This window comes from Octodon degus, unplaced genomic scaffold, assembly GCF_000260255.1.
Source record: "Octodon degus isolate 3935 unplaced genomic scaffold, OctDeg1.0 scaffold00008, whole genome shotgun sequence".
NCBI classification, from domain to species: domain Eukaryota; kingdom Metazoa; phylum Chordata; class Mammalia; order Rodentia; family Octodontidae; genus Octodon; species Octodon degus.
In genome coordinates this window covers 24,478,168-24,494,924 of record NW_004524584.1, presented here as the reverse complement: position 1 = coordinate 24,494,924, position 16,757 = coordinate 24,478,168, and the positions used below count along the sequence as shown (strand labels likewise).

General features: G+C 47.6%; 1 protein-coding gene across 1 annotated transcript in view; it reads right to left on the bottom strand.

Annotated features, from left to right (window-relative positions):
* The window catches only part of LOC101580939 (adenylate cyclase type 2), a 200,226-nt gene that overhangs the window by 13,330 nt on the left and 170,139 nt on the right, over positions 1 to 16,757 (bottom strand). The window contains exons 17-19 of the mRNA XM_023706620.1: positions 14,794 to 14,952; positions 10,518 to 10,664; positions 8,239 to 8,346 (exon numbers count right to left, since the gene is read on the bottom strand). Coding sequence (XP_023562388.1) covers positions 8,239 to 8,346; positions 10,518 to 10,664; positions 14,794 to 14,952 — 414 coding nt within the window. The remainder of the gene's footprint in view (positions 1 to 8,238; positions 8,347 to 10,517; positions 10,665 to 14,793; positions 14,953 to 16,757) is intronic.

Genomic DNA, 16,757 nt, shown 5'->3' with positions numbered 1-16,757 from the left:
TTCTTCTGTTGTAAAATGGGACAATAACTATGAGCCACAGTGGGTTGTAGTCAGGCTTAAAGGAATTGCTCAAACAATACATTCAGTGGACTCTGCAGAGCTTGGATGCATCTAGTACCCTGTGTGACAGTGTGGGCAAGTGCAGCATTCCGACAGATGCGAAGAGCATCAGGAGGAGGGAATCAGTGGGTGTGCTCGTCAGCTTTCTGTTGCTGTAACAAAACACCCGAGATAAACAACTTAAAAGGAAAGGCTCACTTTGGCTCACGGCTTCAGAGGCCTCAGTCCATGGTCGCACGGGCTGGTGGTGGCACAGTGTAACATGGTGGGTCTTATAGCTTGTGCCTACATGCGCTCCCAAAGCCTCATGCAGTCACGAGGTGACTTTTTCAGAGGCAGCTGAATCTAGAGTATGTCATTGATTAATGGTGCAAAGCTAAGACTATGGGTACTAGGAGTAAGGGCATGTGATTACTAAATGAATCCACTGATTGGTCTAGCACCATCCTAATCTCAGTAGTCTGGATATAGCCTAAGAGACAGAAAGAGGCTTGCCTTTTCCTTTGTTTGCTTTGCTACCTCCTGCCTGCCATGAACTGCTTCTCCTGCACCAGACTACCCTGCTTTGGAGCCAGTTAACTACACACTGAAACTTCTACAAACTGTGGGCCAAATAAACCTTTTTTCCCTTTAACTTTAGGTGTTGAGTATTTTGTCACAGCAACGAGAGAAAAGTAACTAACAGAGTGGGAGTACATGGTGGAGGAGGATTACTCACCTCATGGCAACCAAGGAATGAAAGAGAAAAGTGGGTCAGAGTCCCAAGATCCGCTTCAGGGCATGGCCCAGTGGCCCCATTTCCTCTCCTGAGGCCCCTTCTTTGGAGGGTCACACCACCTCCCAGTAGTGTCACAGAAGAGCACAAGCCTTCACGAGGGCCCAGGGGACATTCAAGACCCAGGTGCGGTGATGCATGTTTTTCATCTCAGAGCTCTGAGATGCTGAGGCAAGAAGATTACAAGTTCAATCCCAGCCTGGGCAAATTAATGAATTGATGAGGCCATAACTTAAAGAAATACTAAAGGCTTGAAGAGATGGCTTCATGCAAAGGCCCTGGGCTCAACCTCTAGTGTGTCAAAGCATCAGAGGAGGGAAGAGTCCTAGGGTCCCTTCCTTCCTAGATGGCTGCTTGCATGGAGACCTCGATGTCCAAGAGTCTCAGTGAGTATGGCAAGAGGTGAAGCTCATCTCCTTGCATCCTGTGAACAGCATGATGCGGAAGGAAACTTATTCCTTGAGATAGTGCCTCATGACGGCTTTGGTGGGTGTATAAATCTGCACAGCCTTGGCTCCCTGCTTGGGCGCATAAGAGCCCCTCCCTGTCTCTCCTGCAGTGCCCCTGTCGGGGGAGCCTCGGAAGCCTGCTCCTTCTGTTCTGGCCCGCCTGCCTTTCCCGTGCTCTGTGCTCACGGCACATGGGACTGCTGTCTTCCTCACTGTTGATGCTCTGGCTGTGCACTCCTGGCGAGGACAGTCAGCAGCAAGGGCCTGGCACAGAGGGCACAGAACTCACCGGGACTGACGGCTGATGACTTCTGGGCAGCCTAGCAGGTGGCCCCAAACGCAGGCAGAGACAGCAGTGGAGAGAAACCTCTGCAGCCAGCCCAGGCTTGCCAGTCAGTGGGGCTCTGGGGTTGGACTTGCATGGAGCAAGGAGAAAGGAGGGCTGTGGCTGCAGTGGGGTTACTGTGGGAACTCATGGGAGCAGGGTGGAGCAGGCAGCTGCACGGTTCATCTAGTAGCTGCCCTGGGCCCTCATCCCAGGCCTGCTGCCCAAATTGTTTATACATAATAAGTAAATACAATGTTTTTAAAAAGTAAATAGAGCCAGGGAGATAGCTCAGCGGCTTATGCACCTGCTGAGCAAGTGCAAAGTCCTGAGTTTGATCCCTGGTACAGAAGAAAGAAAGAAAGAAAGAAAGAAAGAAAGAAAGAAAGAAAGAAAGAAAGAAAGAAAGAAAGAAAGAAAGAAAGAAAAGAATGCCTAGCACAAATGTTTCAAAAAGACTCAGTGAGCACCACTACTGCTGCCTGAGTGAAGGGAGACTCAGGACATTACTCCCTCTGGTTCTCCACTCCTCTCTCCTCTTCTTGTCCCAGAACTAACTGCTGCTTAGGTCTTCCCAAAGTGTCATCGGCTGGGGCCCTTAGGCTATTTGAAATTGTAAGAGCTAGAAGTTTGGCTTATTACAAGAACGGTACAATCAAAGTATCAGCCTGCATGAAAGTTTTCACCTCTGTACTATTTTTTTTTTTTTTTGTATTTAAGAAAATTAAATTTTTTATGTGTCTATGGTTTTGTGCCTACTGACTGTGCTAACTTTGCTGAGCAGGTTCATGTATGCAATGCATATTAATTGTTCTTATGTCCCCTTCCCCTTCCTTAACTCTTCCGCCACCCATCTCTCGATCCCCTTCCCATTTACAGAAGATCTCTCTCCCTCTTTCCTTTTACCCATGTTTTATTTTGCTCTTTAATTTATTTATACCTTGAGTTTCTCATATCAGAGAAATCATGCAGTACAGAAGTTCTGTGTGTCTGATTTATTTTCCGTGACATTATGGTCTTAAGACACATTCATTTTCCTACAAATGACTCATTTATTGTCAGTGGATGAGCTCGTTTACATACTTTGGTTTTACTTCTTAGCAGGATTGGTTTGGAAATGATGAAAGCTACCACTTCACTGCTGAGTCTAATCATAAGCCTCATCTCTGATTAGGGGAAAGAGGAGGAGCTTCCTGTATAATGGGCCTTCAGAGACCCCAGAGACGAGCAGGGCTGGCTCTGCAGAGCAGGAGAGAAAAGGAGGCATAGGGAGGGAACACACGCCAGGTCTATACGGGACAAGTGCCTCTACTCCAGCCAGTCGCTGCCACTGGGAATGAGGATCGGGGGGTTAAAGCACCGATTTTCAGGGAATGTCTTTTAAAAACCAACATGCTACAAGTCAAGAAACAAACAGGTAACTACTGCCTTTGTGAAGGTCTGAACACCATGAAAAGGAATAAACAGGGGCGGGGAGGGTACAACTTGGAAGACAGCGAGAGCCTGACGGCAAGCTGAAAGTGGACAAGGGGCCTGCTTTCACCTGCTTTCGCCTCCGACGGGGGAGTCTGGTCACCAGTAGGTGTATGTGTGTGGAATCCCCAGCACGGGGGAGAATTCAAGCCTGCTCTTGGGGCAGTATTTCATTTCTTGGCAAGTACCTGCACCTTTTAAAAACAGTAATCAATTCTTACAAGGAATGCATTCTTTTAGTCATTTTAACTTGCCACTTAAAATTTGAATTCACCATCTCATTTAAAAACTGCAAACAAAGAGAGGCAGAGGCAGGCACGAAGCCCGCCAGAAAGGGGGTTGATGTGTCTCTTGCATATCATTTGCTGGGTAAATGAGGCTGTTACGCCTGCAAATAGGGAAATGCACAAGTGATTATAGTAGCGCTTTGGTTCATGAACTCATTTCTGTCTGCAGCTCTGGCTGTAGACTGAGTGGGACAAGAGCCGGGTGACATTTTCCCAGAAGGTCAACACTGTGCCTTACTACGGAATGGCATTCAGTTCCTGTCCAATTCCATTCATGGCCAGAATCGTGGAGGAATTAAATTCATAAACCAAGGCTCCGCTGTACTAACAAAAGCTAAACTGCAAAAGGCTATTATCCAGATAGGTTTGCCTTTTTAAAAGAGACTCCTATTAATCCTTAGAAACCCCATGTATTCTGAAAATTGAATACTGGTTTGTTGTCAAACCAGAGATTTGTCAGTAATAGGAAGCATCTTGGTCATAAATAGAGAAACAAAGTCTCAAGCTCATTTCAGGTAGATTACAGAAGGGAACCGAGACCAGCATTTCTTATAAAAATCATATTAGCATTAACATTTATCCAGCATGCTTTCTTCCCCCTCTAATCAAGTGCAGCAAAATTTCCTTTCAGGAAACATTTACTGAATTTAAGAATGACCTTACTGGATTTTAATTAAAAGCTATAATTACACATGGCTCATACTGAGTAGAAATTTCCTGCATGGATATGCTGACATATGGCATTTCATTTATGTCAAAAATCCTCATCTCTTCTCTATGGGAGGGGACGATCGTATCAATATGCAAAATCATGCATAAACTACTATTGTGTTATTCTTCCCATCAGCATTTTTACTTCTCACTATCACAGTGAGTCTGTTAAATATTTTGGATATTAAACCTCATCTTCTTGACGGTCGTATGACATGAGGATGATCCTCATGTTACGCATAAGGAAACCGAGAAGCAGAAGATATGCAATGAGCAGGTTCTTTGAATATCATGGTTTTGTGTCTCCACCCTGAGGGTCAGCAGTGGCGGACAATGGTGGCCGGAAGGTGACAGTACCGGGCAAGTTCTGTTCTCATGAGGGCAGGAAGTGCAGCTCCCTGCTAAGGCACAGATGGGAGCTATTTAGACACAAACACCTGGATGCAGGTGTGAGCAGGGCAGGTGTAGGAGGGGCAGGTGTGCAGAGGAGGGAGGGAGTGGGCAGAATCAGGGGCCACCATGCAGACTTCTGGACAGCCAGGGGGAGTTCTGCACCCTTAGTGCCCAGGTCTGAAGGCCTGCCCCGTGGCTCTTGCTCTCTTTATGACCTTGGGTAAAAGCTACTTGACTACTCCATGCCTCAGTTTCCCCATTTGTGAAATAGGGGGTTTTGATACGTGTGTAAAGGTCCAGAAAAAATGTAGCGAGTGTCAACAATGCTGGAGAAAGAGCAGCGGGTCTGTGAGGCACAGGCTGGTGGCACAGAGTGAAGGCAGCACAACCCCGTGGCCGCGACGGGAGGGCACACGCCCCATCATCTGGAGAGCAAACGCATGTGGCAGCCATGTGAGGCCCCTGCTGTGAACAGAATGGGGGCCTAGAAACACACAGACAGGCGCACATGTGTGCACACACAGATGCACCTGTCTGAGGAAGCGGAGCACGAGACGCTGCAATGACAGAGAGAGTAAGACCTGAAAGTGCAAGAAGCTTTCCAAGAGGGCTGAGAGCCTCGGTCGAGATCTGGAGAGGCTCCTTCGCGGGGCAGTGCATGTGCATGGTGGGGCAGTCACCTGGGGAAGCTAGTGTGAGTGGGAGGGAGCTCCAGGCCCCTCTGGAACTCCGAACTTTGGGAGCAGGACCTGGATATCGCTTGTAACAGCCTCCGCAGCTGGTGCTGCTGCAGGTGGAGAACCAGGACAGGGCGCTGTCTGATCTGCACAAAATCATGCCCATGCTGAGGTTGGTGCAGAGATGGTAGGGAGAGGTAGGTGGTGGGTCAGGGTGGGGGCCAGAAGTTCGGCACTGGGGATACTTGGGGAGTCAGCTAGACAAGAAGATGGGATGCTGTGAAGCAGTGGGAGGTCCGTGGGCAGCTGGGGGTAATGCCCAAACTTGGTCAGGCAGATAATGGAGGTGCAGAAGAGATGGGCATGTTCTCAGGTGAGACCCATGATGGAGAAGAAGGGCTGGGTACAGAATGCTGCATGTATTCAAGAAAGGTAGCTCCAGGGGTGGCGTGTAGCTAGGGGAAGGGGCTGCACTCCTGGTCACAGGTGATACCCACTGCAGCAGAGGCCACAGATAGTACCTGGACATGAACAGTCAGAGGATGCAACCAGATTTGGAGGCAGGACTTTGGCAGCAACTGCTGATCACAAGTGGAATTTCTGAGGCTGGCAGAACAGAAACAGGACAGCAGGGGTATAAGGAGAAATGAGAAGGAAGAGACACAGGCCGTGGATAAGACAGTCAAAGAGGCTGAAGATGGGATGGAAGAGAAAAGTCCAGGGCACTGCACTCGGAGCCAGGAGGCTAGTGTCTCGTGGACATAGACAAGGTGCTGAAGAGCAGGCAGACGGCTGTGCAGGAGGAAGGCGGCTGCCCACCGGTCGGGCTGGATGTCTCTGGGATGGTGCAGCCAAAGAGCTCAGCCATGCGAGCGGTAGCTGGCTGTCCATGAGCAAAGGGGAAGGGTGGTGGGCTGCGGGAACTCCTCTCAAAGGCCCTCCCTGGGACCTGGGCTGTGAGGCCTGCAGCACCGGCTGGAGGAGCCGGTGAGGCACGAATCTCCACTAGGAGACTGCGGAGGATGCTACGGCAGCTCAGCAATCTCACAAAGCCCTGTCTCAGTGCAATGTCTTAACAAAATCGAGTTTTATTCAGCCCTAAAACAGTAATCTGTGCCATTTGCAGGAAAATGTGCCGTAGGACCACAGTGTGAATGAAGTCAAATAAGTCAGACACAGAAAATTACATATCATGTGGCTTCTCCTCTGGGAGAACCACCAAAATATGAGTAAGCTAAAAAGTAGAAGACCTGGAGATGGGGAGGGGATCAGGAGAAAGGTAAGGGGGAAAGTGGGGGGTAATCAAAAGTGATCAAAATATGATTATATATACATATATGACTGTTCATATATGTATATATATATGCATTCCCCAAAACGAACATAAATATTATGCATTGTAAACATATACCAATAAAAAAGACCATAAAAATAAAGGTCAATGCAAAAAATTCAGGCTGCACTGAAAGAACAGAATCTTAAATGAAGACAGCGCTTCTGTCCTTACAGTGCTAGGTATTCCTGGGACTCTGCTGGAGACAGGCCTGGCAAGCGTGTGAGGCCACAAGGGTGGGGCCTGCATCAGGCGGAGTTGGTGCCCTTCTGAAAGAGCAAGACACACAGCCCTTCCTCGCTGGCTCTTGCTTTCTCTGGGTCTCTGCTCTTCCTCAGCTCTTTCCCACCCCTACTCTGCCATGTGAGGACAGGGTGAGAAAACAGGTGTGTGAAATAGAGGACGAGAGCCCTCAGCCAACCCTGGCTCTGCAGAGCAGTGGGGACCATAACTAATACCATCCACGCCTTTTTGACAGGTCAGCCATGACCTGGGCTAAGGCCGACGGGCTCCAACAGTGCTATGCTTAGTGTCTTAGAGCCCAAGGTGGGAAAAGAGCCCCTCTTCCCATTCTGCTTTCATGTTATTTTTAAGGCACTGAAAAAGTGTGAGTTTGCTACTAAAGTCAGGATAGTAAAATTATAATTAGTTCTTGTTTGATATAAATAAGAAATTTAAAATAGAAATGCTGTAACACTTCAGTACCTCTATTTTACTTTTTTTACTGTATTTTTCAGCACTTTAATGGTTGGAGAATAAATGCTAATCATTAGAAGTACACAATACCAAGTTTAGAGATGAACACACTATTTTTCTTCTGCCTTAGGCTCCAAACACACTTGGAGGCTTGCTGCTCAGAATAGAAGAGTAAAGGTACATTTTTAAAGTTTCTTTTATGGCTCGTCGCCTTTGCTTTGTTCCCTTTATCGCTCAAGTAATGCATACTCATCAAAAATGACACTCTGCAAGCCAAAGACCCAAGAGGAATGCAAATGGAACGCTGGTCACTCCTCTCCTCTGGGAAACATGTGGGGCCCACGGGGAGGCAGGCAGTCCACCTCCTGCTCTCTGCGCACCAACTGAAGGTGGGAAAACAGGCTCCCGGGGATGGCACCTGCTGTTTCTCCCTCCTCCCTTGGGAGAGGGGAACAGAGAAAGTGGGGCTCAGCCTACTCTCTCTCTGGAACCCACCTGCCTTTCGGGAGCTGGGTCCTGGAGAGTTCTGCTCTGTTCTGTACCGAGCGGGGCAATGGCGCAGCCACCTCAGGGACACTGGTGCTGCTGCTAACACAGGTCACCTTGGGGTGTCTGCTGGGGCGTGCCACACACAGATGCAGGACACGACAGAAGATCTCAAATTCCCTCATGGACAGAAGATGCCAGATTTGGCCCAAATCACCTTTTCAAGCAAGTTCCCATACGGTTAACTTCATTTTTTGGCTAGATTATTTTAAATCTAAAGATGAGAATCTGCCCTTGTTTATCTAGTCTTCTGTAAATAAAGAACTCCCACCTTCTAGTCTTTTACCTGCATATTACAGCCGCTGGCTGCCTTGGCTTCTCCTGCTCATCAGCAGGAGTTCCGCCAACAGCCCCCACATCCCCCAGGAAGACTCTGGGATGCTCATTTTTTCTTGCATAACCTTGGACATAGAGCTCTGGGCTGTACCCAGTAGTAGCTATATGGGCTCAGGGGCGACCTGTGGGTGGGTGGGGCAGAGGCTCTCATGTACCATCTGGCTGACACACACGTACCTGGGTGTGCTCCTGGCTGGGCACGGCGCTCAGACCTGTTGCTGCCATGTATGTGCTGCCGATGGTCTTGATCTTTTCAACACCACTGAATTTTGGTTTAGACAGCAGCTGCAAAGCAATGACACCCTTCAGTAACTTAGTGGGTCCAACCTGAAGCTAAGCCCTCCACAGCCACGCTCCAATTCTGGGAAATTACAGAAACTCATAGAAAGTATACTAACTTGTTTCCACCACTGTTAGCACCCTCTGACCTTGGGACTGTCGGAGAGATTTTATGAGTTTTGTGAAGAGTATGTCTTGGAAGGAAGTAGAATACATTGATTTACTTCCAATGAAGATGGGTTACCTTCCAAACTGCTAATGAAGGAATTAGGGATACATTTCAGTGCAAGTGATACTGGCTTCAAATAATTTTTTTTGTGTGTGTGTATGTGTGTGGCTGGGTAAGCCCACCCAGGAGGCAGGACTGGCACAGCGTTTGGTGCCAAGGATCAAACCGCAGTCTCTTCGTACTTGTCTACGCTTGCTTAAGCAGGTGCTTTAGACCACTGAACTGTCTCACCAGCCCTCAAATAAATTTCTTGATGGTGCTTGAAAAGTGTTCATACAAACACAAGAATCAATGAGTGAAGTCTTCTCTACAGAGTTGCAGTGACTTGTGACCAATTATCGATGCTGAGGATTGCTGGCTTTGCCTCTGAGTACTGGAGTGGGAAGAAAACAGATTTAGGAAAAGAGCCTTGCAGATTGCATGATGTCGCAAGCCTGTCATCCCAGCGGTCTGGGCAACTGAGGCGGGAGGATCTTATTTTTGAGGCAAGCCTGGGAAATTGGGCAAGATGATGTCTCAAAAAATTAAAACAAGAGCTGGGGAATGCAGCTTATTGTGAAGCCCCAGGGTTCAGTTCTCAGTACTGCAAAAGAGAAAAAGAAGGAAGGAAAGAGGGAAGGAAAGAAGAGAGAAAGAAGGAGAAAGAGAAAGAAAAGAAAAGAGAAGAAAGAAAAAGAAAGAAAGAAAGAAAGAAAGAAAGAAAGAAAGATAGATAGATAGATAGATAGATAGATAGATAGATAGATAGATAGATCCCTCCTCTCTAATGCCAACAAACACTTCTGGCTCAAGTAGCAGTTACCAGCTTCTCACTTGACTCCTCTTTGATCCACTACTTTAGGCTGTAGGGTGGAGGCAGAAAAGTTAAAATGTGGAATAGAAACTTTAGAGAAGAAGATAGACAGATGGAAGATCTGGAAAGTTCTGTATCACTCAGAAAGGCAGGGCTCAAATTAATCAACTAACCAAGGCCTGGAAGCACTTCCCTGCCTCTTCCTTAGTGATGTTATTTTCAGACAAGATCCTCCCAGGACAATGTGTCACAGAACTGAAGCTGGCTGTGTGTTACATATCCACGTGCCCACTCTCAGTCACCCATAGGCCCTATTTTATGGGTCTTACTTATTCTATGGAAGTGCAGCTGAAGCTGATGTGCCAATGTTTTTCACTCTGCACCTGGCATCACCGTGGAAATCACTGGTTTTCTTGGCATCCTTACGCATGTCTAAGGGCATCTCATAGTCAGGATGGGGCAGAAGAAAGCACACAGGACTCACACAACGTATGAGAACCTCATTGGTTTGAAAGCTTCATGTTACACAATCTCATCCCTGTATTTCAAACTTCCATGAACTCCAGTGAACACAAGGTCCCAGAGGTCATGTTTTCCGTGTTGTGTCAGTGACAACGCTCGTGTAGCAGCAGTATCTGCGCCGCCAGAGGAGGGTTTGTTCCCACCAGAAAACAGAACACATAATTTTCTATGTCAACCAAACCCTGAAGGTTGAAATAGGACACGTATTTCAAATTCAAAAATACATGCTTTGTCCTTTCTAAAAGTTGATGTGTTATCCACTGTATATATTTCTTTGTCAATGATAAAGTATGACATTTGTGTATTGCTTAAGCTGATGTTTCATAAAGATCTTTACTATGCAATGACATGCTAATAATCTACCACAGCAGACAGATTCATTATAATTTAATAAATAAAGGGATGGATACATATTTTCCTTTCTAGAACATCTGAATATAGTTTTTGGTAGCTGAAATGTGCTTAGTCACGGTGTCACTGTCTCCCCACAAATCAGCCCAAGACCTAAATACAGCACATGGCTTTAATTCAAACTACAAGAAGATAAGCCAAAACATTTATCATTATGCAGGTCTAATTTCAAATGCATCCGGCGGGTCTTCCCCTCCGCCTGAGGGTAACTATGGTACTTACATCATCAAAGTCCGCAATGATCTCATTCAGGAGCCGGAGGCATTCCAAGCCCTCCTTATTCACATCTGATTCTGTGTAGAATTCTTTGAAATCCGGGATGGAGGCAAACATGACACAGACGCAGTCATAAGACTGGTGGTATAAATCCTACGAAGGAGAAAAGGATCAGCTGAACACCAGGATGGCTTCCAAATAAAATTCTAAATGCAAGGGCTTGCTTATTCTTAGAAGTATAAGGAAATCACCCAAGTGCCCCATATGTGCACCCTGATTCTAGCTTCTGTCCCATCCCACACTCCACCACTGATGGCAGGAGACGCTTCTGGTAAGCAGACGCCACTGTCCAGTAACAGGCGGAGCCCTTACACTACGCCTCTGTTATCTCTATCTTAGATAACTACAAGCAATCACACATAGAATCAGGTTTAGGAAAAAGTGTCCTTCAAATGACTGAAGGGAAACAACGTTTCCGAAAGGACTGTATTGCACTAAAATAACTCGCTGTTGGTGCGCAGCTGGCACGCGCAGAACCCAGGTGCCACTGTGGACGCACTGCACCTTGGGTAATGCTCCCTCCACCAGGAATCCTGAGGAGAAGTCTCTGAAGCAAGACGGCCAACTCCAGACTGGAAGGACACATGTGAGTGGCTGGTGCCTCCTGTGCTCCTGACAGAGCGAGGGATCTCGTTCTTCACAAACGTTATCAGAGAGAGGCCTCTGTTCTCCGGGAACCACCGGCAGAGCATAAACATAGTACCTAACTCAGCTTTGGTGGGTTCTCATGTGGAAAATCCTTACCTCAGCGAGGCCTCATAATACACATCAGAGCCATGGCAAACTGTCTAAAGATCACAACAGTGTTAGACTCGTGTCATAGTGCAGTCTGCAGGGCTGATTGGTGTGGGGTATCCTCCACTACTGCCTCAGCATCTGCACACATGAAAGAGCAGTGCAGCCCAGGCTGCTCTGTGTCTCCTGGGCCCAGTGTGACTGGGCTGTCCCACTGTGCAAATCGTGCTTTCTCTGCAAAGCTGTTTTGCGAACACTGAGATCCTCAGTAGAAAACCTTTGGCGCATGGGATTGCTGAGGCTTGGTTTTGGCTACGTGACTACAACCAGGGAGCTGGGGCAACAGGGGAGAACACTTCTGTATCCTGTTTTAGTTAAATACATCGCTTTTGTAAAAGTACTATAAGCTCCAAAGACTCTACTCATGTTATGGAAAAGGGGTAAGTTTCGCCAGGACAGGGCACATTCTCTGTGCCTTGGCTTTGCCCCACTGACTGCTCACATGAGCCAGAGATCTTTTAGGGAGCGAAGATGATGACAGGAACAGCACGAGCAGCACCAGCTCTCTCCAAGTGCCCACCACACACATGACGGGTGCCTCTGCGACCACTCTACATGCGTTATCATGCGTCTGGTTGCAGCCCTGTGCGGCACGGCCTGCTAGTCCCCACCTATAAATAAGGAAACTATTTCCTAGCTACTACAAAGTGGGTAGTTTTCCTCACCATGGGCCTAAGAGCAGTGGAACCAAAGGACCACGGATTGAAATTGCCAAAACTGAGAGTTCAAATACGTCTTTTTTCCTTTGGGCTGTTTCTCGCAGGTATTTGGTTATAATGATGAAAAACTAACATTGTTTTACAAGGTAAGATTCACATGAATGCCCTGCTAACATCTTTGTGCGCACGCATGCACACATGCGTGCGCACACACACACACCACCACACCACACTCACGCCTATGCATGCACACATACCAATGAGTGCCAGCCCCACCAGGTGTCATGATGCCAGGATGGGGGCTCAGAGGTAAATGACACAAGCCCTGCTCTGGGTGTCTTGGTGGCGAGACTAAAATCGTAACTCAATGAGCAGCTCAAGTGCTGATTCCCCAGGTGTGGCGGTGTCTGGGCTCCTCAGCGGGTGTGGGATGCTCAGCACTACACTGCATCTTGGGCTCGCAAACTTCCCAGCTGCTGCAGGGCTCTCTCTTACTGTCGGGTTAGGTACAAGCACCTTTGAGCTTGGTCTTCTTCTTTCTTGGTTAACCTATGTGTGAACTGCTTAGCACTTGTGTTCCCCACAGTCAGCAAGTGTCTACTTTATTCCTGGCCATCAGATGACTGGAAAACACAGGTACACCTCTTGGAAGCCAAGTGCGAAGCACGTTCATCCTCCCCCAGAATGTCACTAGGGGTCAGGCCGTGGCCTCTGGAGGGCTGTCATGGCTATCCGAAAGCGAAGTACTGTTGGTGCGCCGTGTGTACTCCCCAGATGTCTGAAGTGGAAACTGTGGCTTGTTTGTGATTAAGCCCTGGCGCTCTCTGAAGGAAGCTGCCTGCCTCAGAATCACACACAGCCCCTACCACCTGGGGACTTGGTAACAAACTGGCACTCTCAGGAAGCAATGAGAGATTGCTTTCATGTGTATTCAAGAAAGCTTGCTTTGATGCAGTTCCCAGAGAAGTTCTTGTCCGGTATATCAATGAAGAGATTTATGATTTAGATCTGAAGTGCCCCTCAAATGTCTCATGCTCAGAGATGGGGCTTCTGAAAGGTGACCATCTCTTAGAGTGCCACTGTACTCATCAATGGGCCAATCAGTCACTGATGAATTCCTAGCTGCATGTGCTGTTCAGAAGGAGGCCCTGGTCAGAGGAGGCGGGTCACTGCGGGTGGGACCTGGAAGGGGTATTCTTGCCTGTGACTCCTCCTCTGTTGTAGGCAGCAGGGCACATAGACAGGAGAGCTCTTGTGTTGCTAATGAAACCAGAAGCTTCTTTAAAAGGCGCAGTGATTTCACTGCCTGCGATCAACAGGCAAGTGGGTGGCTTGCTGGGTGTGCAAAGCTTGAGGAGACGAACCAGGAGACTGAGCGGCCCTGGAAGACTCTCTGTTCTCTTCTCAGAAAATGTCTCCCCTCATTCATCACCTGCACTTCATGCTTAATGTCACACTTACATGTGCTGCAGGCAAATGGCAGAAGGCTCCAGGCCTTCTCATGCCAGGTGGCTTTGCCTTTAGTGTCACCTGGGCTGGGCTCCTTCGTTAACAAGCCTCCTCCACTGCCTCCCTGCTCACTTCCACATGGCAGGGAAGAGGTTCCTGGCATATGACTATTTCTCAGACTCCTCTGAGATCCTGGAGTCCTGAATACAGGGCTTTACACACAGTGGCAGATTCATGCACGTTCCTAAATTAAGTCCAACTGTAGATCTGTATGCTGTCCCTCCCAATTCAGCAATTTCAAAGAAACTGATGACATTTTATTTCATTTCAAAAGTCATTCTGCATTTCAACAATACCTTTGTCTTCCGAGCTCTAGCTAAATAACCATTCCTATAAATGTTTCTCGAATTTCCCATTGCCATTTATTTGAAGAGAGATTCAGATCTGTCTTCTTTGGTGTGGACTGCTCCTCATTTCTGCCCAACTCACAAATTATCTCAGCCTTGAAATTCTAAGCTTGTTAAGTCACCCTTGGAAGCAGAGAGCGATGACACCAGAGGTGTTTGGGTTGCATGGCTTATTGTGGCCTCTGGATTTGGGCTGCAGTGCATGCTGGCAAGGTGGCATCTTTCCATGCTGGTGAGACAGAAATGAACACTCTGGGGATGCCCGTGGGACTGTGATGCCTCCTAATGCATGCTTGGAACTTCCCACAACTGGGGAGTGTTATGCTTTGTGCCTAGATGTCTGCCCCAAAGCCTCATGCTGTCATGGGGCGGCTTCTAGAATTTGTGATTAACCAATGATCCAATGCTGGAATTAAGGGTGTGAGTGCTGCTGGGATTGTGAGTGTGAGTGCTCCACCCACCCAGGGCTGGATGGCTTGAATGCAATGGAAGGCAGGGCAAAAGGCTTGCTCTCAGCTGCTGCTCCTCCCTTTTGCTCTTGTTGCCTTTGCTGCTTTCTGCCGCCATGAACTGTCGCCCTCTGCCATGTGCCACTTTGCCTTGGAACCAGCTGAGTACGGGCTGAAACCTCCACAAACTATGAACTAAATAAACCTTTCCTTCCTTCATTTTGGGTGTTGGGTATTTTGTTCTAGCAACGAGAGAAAAGTAACCAAGACAGGGAAGAAATCTTCCTAATAGCTGATCAAGTCCATGCTCAGATTTTAGGAGAGGTTGGGATTCCCTCCCAACTACTGTCTCTAAGACCAATCAATATGCCTTGAAACGGAAACATCCCAGCCACCTGCAGAAGTGCAGTCCCCCCAGCCCGTCTGCCCAGCCGCACCCCGGCCTCCGCCCCTGCCAGCTCACCTCATTCTTCAAGCTCCTGGCCAAGAAGTGCTCAGCCACGTGGGCCGGAAGCACGTTCTCCAGCAGCACGCGGTTCAGGTTCTCCATGGTTTCTATCTCCTCCCGCTCTTTTTTGAACTTGTTCTTCCACAAGAAGTCTAACCTACAGTAATATTCATTCTGTTACAGGAGGACACAGAGGGGAAGAGACAATAGGCATCTTGTCCTGCCAGAGAGTGGAGGTTTCAAAGAGAAAACAAAACCAAACCATACAAAGATCCCCCACATAGGACTGTCACCCTCCCTACAAAACCCTCTGTTCCCCCAGCATGTCTTTCAATCAGTTTCTAACATGGACTTTCAAAGAGGAAGACAGCAATGAATTGGACCCCGGAGAAGGGTAACCAGCTGTGTGCTGGCTCACATAGCCACGTGATAATAAAGCTTCTCCTGTGACCATGTTAATAAATGATAGCTTAAAGTACTTTTTCGAGGGTGCATGGGATTGTATCGATGATGGATACATGGAAAATGAAAGTGGTGTAGTCTAAGGCACGGTTTGTTGATTACATTAAAAAGAAAAGTGTTCTCTTGCGGGAGTTCACATTTAGTACTTGCAAATCAGTTTTTCCCTCTTCAAATTATACAGTTCAGTATTCCATTGTAAATGATATTTGTTTTCATCTGGAGTGCATTGCATACAATATCATTATGGATAGACAAAGTGTTGATATAATTTAAGATAATGCCTGCTGGTTGGACATGGTGGGGCCCTTGTAATCCCTGGACTCCAGGGGGCTGAGGCCAGAGAATGGCAAGGGTGGGTCCAGCCTGGGCAACTTAGTGACTTAGTAAGATCCTGTCTCAAAATAACAATAACCATAATAATAATGATGATGATGATGATGATGGGCTGGGCATGTAACTCGGAGTAAAAGCCTTAAATTCAATCACTAATGCTGCCTCCCTCTAAAAGAAAAGCAAAAACTGCCTCCTAGTGCAAACATACATGTTTACGCTTTATCATACAATAGCACATAATATGTTTTCAAAGCAAGTTATTACTTGCTGTAGAAATGGAGAAGCTTATTTCCTGGCAAAGGGTCTTTCGGGTCTTGGAGATCATTTTACGGCTCTCATAATATAATTAACTCAGATGACTTTGTCTCAACTCCTCTGTCATAGGCGGGCTTATTAGAGAGGGTATATTTCGGCACAAGTACTAACTTATTGACAAATAAATGCAAAGGGGCAGGACACGCAGGGTGTGGCTTGGTGAATTTGAATAATTATAAAAGGACATAAGGAACAGCAGCACAGACTCAAATGCACGTGCAAATGGCCTCTCGTGGGCAGCTGGTAGCGTAAACAAATCGACTGTTTGAAACCTGAAACGACGATCTTTCATCAGTTTTGTTTATTCAAACGATGTATGGACGCTCAGAAACATGCCTCCTCCGCTGGTGCAGCATTTATATGTTACTTCCTGCAGAGACATTTTCAGGACTGCGGAAAAGATACTTTCAGTGTTTGCTTCTGTGGCGCCTTCACACTGATCCCAGCTTTACCTCCCCTGTCACAGTACAGATCCTGCTGTGCACTTGCCAGTAAAGTGCCTGCACCTAAGAACAGACTGTTTACCTTCGGGGGATAAAGAGGTTGTGCGGCTGGTTTTAAACTAAAATGGCAGCGGTGATTAATAATGGTGTCAAAAAGACATAGGCGAACACCCAAAGTCCGCCTTAAGCGCCAGCAGAAGGAAGGAGCACAAGTGACCCCCTCCAAGACCTAGCAACGCCACCGCATGGAAGTCCCAGAGCTCCCTACAAACCATGTGCAGAGGCTGCCAGGCTCTCTGAGCAGCTGCCATTGTGCCCTGCACCTTGTAAGCCCCAAAGGATGGCAATTGGGCTTTGGAAAGCAGCTGCAGTACACAGAGGTGACATGCTCCCTGGCTGTCTGGGTACCGCGCCCACTGCTCTACC